This window comes from Hippoglossus stenolepis, chromosome 19 (genome assembly GCF_022539355.2).
Source record: "Hippoglossus stenolepis isolate QCI-W04-F060 chromosome 19, HSTE1.2, whole genome shotgun sequence".
Classification (NCBI taxonomy): domain Eukaryota; kingdom Metazoa; phylum Chordata; class Actinopteri; order Pleuronectiformes; family Pleuronectidae; genus Hippoglossus; species Hippoglossus stenolepis.
The window spans coordinates 32,765-39,434 of NC_061501.1; the positions used below are offsets into that span (position 1 = coordinate 32,765).

General features: G+C 37.6%; 1 protein-coding gene across 1 annotated transcript; it reads right to left on the bottom strand.

Annotated features, from left to right (window-relative positions):
* Window positions 1-357: 357 nt before the first annotated feature.
* LOC118102755 (lymphocyte antigen 75-like) lies at window positions 358-1,822 on the bottom strand. The gene is made up of 3 exons (XM_035149231.2): window positions 1,690-1,822; window positions 1,213-1,587; window positions 358-1,098 (listed from the first exon to the last, which is right to left on the bottom strand). The coding sequence occupies exons 1-3, from the start codon at window positions 1,724-1,726 to the stop codon at window positions 713-715; spliced, it is 798 nt and encodes a 265-aa protein (XP_035005122.2). The 5' UTR covers window positions 1,727-1,822; the 3' UTR covers window positions 358-712.
* Window positions 1,823-6,670: the final 4,848 nt, after the last annotated feature.

Sequence of the window (6,670 nt, forward strand, 5' to 3'; positions counted from 1 at the left end):
AAATAAAAAGCCTGCCCCTTGCAAATATGATGATCAATACTGCCGTGGCCAATTAATTTGTCCACTATGACCTCATGTCACGGTTTACCAAGAAGGAAAATGTCCATTAAAAGTTAGAATTAGCTGGTCATGTTTGGAGATATGAGGAATTTGGTAACATGTGACCTCTGCTGGTCACTATTTAATGAAGCTACTAATGTGTGCTGCTTATATCAAAAAGAAAATAGAAGAACATATAAGTCATTTATTTATGTTGCATATACATATATTTATTGATGCATTTATTAATTTACACATTTTTTGTCTATCTACTTAATCTTACCAATCTATTTTCTATAAGACAGGGGTTTCCATAAAACCAAAACCAGTGAATTTGAAAGTTTTTTGGTAATTTTGATTTTAAATCGGACAAAAATAACTGCTGAGATCTAAGAGCTGAAATCTCAGTCACTAGGAGAATTAGTGAAGGAGTCTGAAACCAGACAGAGTCAAAATGTTCCAAAGTGTCAGTTTGTCTTGAAGAACCATCACAGAGCAGATTAATGAAGTGATAACATACAAGTACATCACAAGACATTTCTAGTTTCTCTCACTGTAAAGAAACAATAGACAGAACAAACATCATCCAAATATTCATAAATGCATTAATGTTATAAGAATCACTATTGAGACAATAACTGTTTTTCTAATGTAAGGATGTGTTCTCTCTCTTTCACTCAAGGAAGCACCATCCACGCATGCTGTAGCAGACAAATGGTTTTCTTTTTTCACAGGAAAATAACCTCCAGTTTCCTCCCTTCTTCAAATCTGCAACACCACATACGACTTTCATCGAGCCAAGTGGGTGTTCACCCTGATACCAGGAGCTGAATGAGTAGTTACTCCCGTCGGACCAGTAAATCTGAGGATCTCTGTACAAACCGATCCATGCCCATTTGAGAGGTTTTATCAAGTTCTTTATATTTTTCTTTATCTTGTCTCTGTCAGCGTCGTTCCTCACAGTGACCAGATCTGTGTAGTTTTCTCTGCAGTGACTCTGAGCCTCAGACCAATTCTTTGTTGTATTCACCAGCACAAAGTCAGAATCCTCTAATGTTCCTGCAGTTAAGTTTGAGAACAAAAGAGGGATTGTTGAGATCACACAATGGTTTTCAAAATCATATCTTATACATTATGTTGTATAGTAAAGATCAATATAAAGCACATCATTACCTCTGTAGCAGACAAATGGAATCTTCCTATGGCAGCCATCATCAATCCATTTTCCATTTTTATTCATGGCCACACAGAGCTCATTGGCGTTATAATTGTTTGGCTCCCCACTATCCCAGCTGCTATATTCAGCTCCACTCTGGTTGAACCCATCTGACCACTTCCAGTCAATATGACTGTACAGGCCAATCCAAACCTCAGAGCTGTTACCAGCAGCGGAAACTGTGTCTTTAAGTTTCTTCATTTCTTCAGTGTTTTCAATAGTGGCCAGGTCTGTGTACGTCTCTCTGCAGTAGCTCTGAGCTTCAGTCCAAGTCATTTCATCAGGCACAAAGTGGTACTGATGGAGGAGGCATGTGGAGAAGGTGAGGCACCCTGAGGATGAAACCAGTTATTTTTGTTATGTATGAGGACTCAAATTAATCTCTATATTCAGATTTCCTGTTAGACATCATACAAACAGTGAAATTCACTGACCTGAGAGACACAAGACACCAATGAAGATCCCTTCCATCCTGATGCTGCTCTGTGGACTGTCTGTGCCAGTGTTCACCACTAACACCAAACTGAACTAGTTCTAGTGTAGATTTAGGGAAATGTAACACCAGCTCCTCCTCTTCTACTGAAAATAGACAGTGTTCTGTGGAACTCTTTATGCAAAAAGGCAAAGATGCAAACAACATCATTTTTCTCTGGTGTCATCTCACTATGCAAATAGTTCTGATCGTATCTGACCAAGACTGGTCTCTGCCTCCACCCCTGTGCAGGTGGTGAGTGAATGAATGTCTGTTTGTCTTGCTCACACCGTGGATCCAATGATACCTCTGTGACAGGGATGTTTGAAATGTTTATCTATTAATGTTGTGATCACCTCTAATTCCATCCAATATGTAGGTCAGATGAAAATAAGGATGAGAAGAAAAAGAAATGATGATGATGAGTATTATTATTATTACACTGCTATCATCTATAAATTGTTTTCATTATAACAACCATTCTGAAAATGTAACCCCACTGGATATTGAAGCCTGCCTTCAGGTATCCAGTGTTCATCTTTACAACATGGATGTGTTCATGGAGACACAATTTGCACCACATGTCTCAGATCCAGTCCTTCTAGGCCTGAGCACCAACTCAGCTCCAGCATGTTGTGTGTTTCCTGATCTCAACCAAAAACAGCAGCTCTACAGCAGGAAGAATTATTCGACATCCTAAAATAATTCAGAGGAGTCAACATGATCTGGCTGCTTTGCATTGTAAATCCTCTCTGGCAGGAGTTCTTTGTATTGTAATGGCAGATTTTGCATTTGTGTAATGTTTAATTGAAGAACAGATATGTATTTAGAAGAAGTAGATAACAAATGTGTTTCTGTGACTTAACTACGGGAAGTTGCAGAAGGAAGTGTTTATGACCCCCACATGTGTGTCTTAGCAAATGCTTCACTGCAGGGGTGTTACTTAGTGTGTCTGATAGAGATGGGTGAGGGGAACTCTGCATTGTATACAGGACTGGGGTCTTTTGATGTTGTAAATGAAGATAGAAGGCACACCAGGGGTATTGGACGGAGATCTGAGACAGGAACTCTGCCCAACCTGGTCAGACATCAAGAGACTGAAGAATACCTTTTGGCTCCTCGCAGGGAGGGGCTTCTGATTGTATAAGTGAAGTGATTCTCCTGTGCTCTGTGCTCATTCTATACACGTCACACTAGGTGGCTGTGTGGGGTGAGCCCACCTGCAGGTGTTTTAATTGAACTTTCCGAGAAACAATGTTATGTGTGTATTATTATACAATAGAGTATCATTATTAAACAGAAACTGCCACCACAATTTTGGCGTTGTCGGCAGGATCACTCGTGTGAGCAGACACTCTGGATCTCAACGCTGAGGAAAGTCTGGGACTCATACCTCAACAAATGAGGGCCGAATGCTTGAGAGCCAGGAGTGCACTCACTGAGGTGATCCAACGGACCTGGTCTGGAAAACAAGCATTGTCTCTCGGGTAAGTAAAATTAAAATGTTATGACCTTTAGGAAAAGGTCCAATGTTATGATCTTTAGGAAAAGATCCACAGATGTTATGACCTTTAGGAAAAGGTCCAATGTTATGATCTTTAGGAAAAGATCCAGGAAAAAGAGATTCACTCATTCATTGTATTGAGGGACAGACGTGTCTGCATGGCAAGGTTTTGGAAATCGGTGCAGGATCCATGAAGCTTCGTTTCGATCTTTAGGAAAAGGTCAAAAATATTATAAATAAGATTGGGCTCTGATGTCGGGCTCATGACTAGTAGTTATTATTAATATATAGTAATATTATTATTATTTTGCAATAGAGGTGTAGCTGGGACAGAAGGACCAAGGCCAGGTCCGGATCGTCTCAGTTCAGCAATCTGTTGAAAATCTGATAATTCCAGTACATTTTATACCTGCATGCGAGGTGCTAAAGAGAAGTGTGGATATGAGATTTCTCTAAGGCATTATATCAGGCAGAGTATTTAAAATGTATTAAGGAATCAAAAACTTAGGAACAATAATTGAGAAATTTGCCAAGTGATCAGGAATTACAAGAGGTAATTACAATTGACAACATTATATTGGAGATGGGTTTTATTGTTCCTTACAAAAGCATTTTTTTGGAGGTTGGTTTGAAGGTTAAAGCATTTTGGTGTTGGTTGAAGGTTTAAGGTTACTAACACTAAAACACTAATAAACTAAAACTTAACAAATTTTGTTGATGATATGTGTGACTGTGAAAGAAGAAACATGTAGAATTTGATGAAACTAAACTGAGTATTTAAGCTGAGGATTTCAGCTGAGAAAGAGGAGAAAAGAAAAAGAGAGGAGTGTGAGCATCCTCAAACTGGAGAAAAAGGTGAGTATATGTTTAAATATATTTGGGGTATAATCGGGTTTTTTTTAAAGGCTAATAGTAAAAGGAAAAATAAACAACCTCATAACAAATCTTAAAATATTTTTTTTAAGAGATAGAAACGATTTGTTTAAAAAATTAAATTAAGAGACTTTTAAGTTCTTTTCCCATATAAGCAGAACTTTATTTTCCAAATTTCGTATTCTGCTGAACAAACCAGAGTTTAAATTTATAAAATAAGAGTCGGGTTCACAATTGCTGAGACAACCTATTTGAGAAAATAGGTTTAAAAATAGAGAGGATGACTTTTCCGAGCATGGGAAGTTTGAGTTTAAATTATCTTTGGTAACTCAAACTAAACTGCGTGTGAAAAGAGAGAAATAAAAAGAATAAGAACGAAGTAGAGAGGACAAAGAAAAAGGAAAATGAAAGTAGGGATATTTGTGCTGGATTGAAGAGTGTATGGATGTTGTTTAACTGAAGTGAATATGCAGGAACTGAAATAATCTCCAGTCTCAGTGTCTCCGACTAGATTCTGATCTGGACTCAGCTCCACCAAGAGGTGGGCAAGAGAATGCCCTGGGAAGCAGCGCACACAGTGCGATTTGATTAGCGGTGAGCTGGGGACAGTGAAGGAATTCATCTGGTGCGGACACTGAGATGGAGAGAGAGAGTTTCAACACGTCACTATAGTAAGAACACGTTACACACACACCATGTGAATTAATGTTAGACATAGAACAGATGATTAAGATTGCTATTGACCATTGTGAGCTTGATCAGAAGATCAGTAGAGAGGGCCTACTGTACTTTATGCTAAATATTTTCACAATGATGTGTATAAACTAATGCCCGAACACACAAATCACAGTGAGTGGTAGAGACATCACATATATTTGTAGATTCAGGAACCGGAATCAGTTAATAGATGTGAAGAGTGATATTACTCCTAAAATGAATGTTGGATATCTCATAATGATTGGAGCAACAGGTACAACAGTGATAGAGAGATGCACTGTACAATTGCTATTTTTCATGATGTGGTTGAAGGGGATTTTTTTAAGATTCATTTTTGTTGTTACCACACTGCCTGATACATCTTATGGGTAGATATTTGATGTGTTCATTGAGTGGTATGTTACATTTTAAACACCGCAGGGCATTAGAGGTAACTGGAGTCTAAATAACATCTGCATTTGTTAGATAGAGAAAGGGTGATTTGACACTAGCATATCAATGGGAGGTCTAGACTCTTTTCTACTCTCTGGAAGTAACACCCTCTTGCGAAAGGCAGAGGCAGAGAGACTTCAGACAAATGTGAACATAGATGTTATTTACTCAGAGAAGAGAACTATTAAGTAAGAGCAAATTAAGTTTAGGAAGGTTATAGAGGATGTTAATTAAAGAAAGGATAAAGTAAGTTGGTTGTATTGAGATAGTAAACACTGTGTTGTCTTAGTAGTTTTGATAGACTCATTGGCTAAAGATTTGTTAAAATATCAACTTTTGATTAAAATACTACTGGAGGGGAAAAGACATTTAATACCAATAAGATATTTTAAAGAGGGTTAAAGGTTAATCGCAAACGATTTTCCATAGTGATAAATGAAATTAGGAGTGTTGAACTCATTCCTGAATGTGGTAAATTTTTTGATAAAATGTATTACGATTTTTAGTTTTGGTGTAAACATTAATGATATTCCTGAGTTGAAGCAGGTACCGTCATGTTTGTGGACCGGGCACAAATATGTTTTGGGTCTGATCAAGGGATAAGACTCAACTAGAAAAGAATATCTGAATCCTCGTATGGAATATGTAAAGATTGTCTGTTAACACACTACTTTTTTTCCTGTAAGGAAAAACAAAGGAAGCAGAGCTTCAAACAATGTTTTAGAGTTTCGACAACTGCTGAGAGAGCTGTGATATTTGATGTGTGATATGTGACGCCGTGATATATGACTTTACTGGTACCAATATGATGATAGGATGATTTTGCTTGAGCAAAAAATACCTCCTTTAACAACCAGGTGGCTCAGATATGGGACAGTATTGCCTTAGATGATAGACATCACTATTTAGAGATGCAATGTTTTTAACTATGCGACTCTCTTCCCTACATCAGTAGGGATAGCCACATGATTGCGTAGCAGTTTTCTTAACTAAAGAGGAAAAAAAAGTTTTTTTTCTCCTAGTTTAGAATTAGATTTAAAGGATAAACAGCTAATTTAACCAAGTGGGTTTACGACTGTGTGATACAATAGAGGCTAAACCACTCCCATCACACTATTGTGCATTGACTGAAGAATGCAAATATGCTAGTGACAAGAGTGTCAAGAGCAACACTAATAGCAGGTTTGCATGGGGGTGGCATGTGATTTTGGCCGAGTTGATTGAATAGGAGATTCATGAACCTATTTCACTTCACACTTTCATCTGTGTGCTGATAGATGCTGTGTTATCATGCAAACTGTATGCAGTCTGCAAATGAGGGGAGCATATTAAAGATTTTTAATGATTAACTTAATGTAGGTTATAGGAGCTATAAACAAGGGTCAATCGCATTTAAATAATTTTTAAGAATACAGAT

What these genes read in the sequence shown, in the direction of transcription:
- LOC118102755 (XM_035149231.2), bottom strand. Translation starts at nt 1,726, where the DNA reads ATGGAAGGGATCTTCATTGGTGTCTTGTGTCTCTCAG. An exon ending in TGGTGTCTTGTGTCTCTCAG is followed by an intron (nt 1,588 to 1,689) that starts GTCAGTGAATTT and finishes TTTCATCCTCAG; the next exon opens with GGTGCCTCACCTTCTCCACA. An exon ending in TCCATTTGTCTGCTACAGAG is followed by an intron (nt 1,099 to 1,212) that starts GTAATGATGTGC and finishes ACTTAACTGCAG; the next exon opens with GAACATTAGAGGATTCTGAC.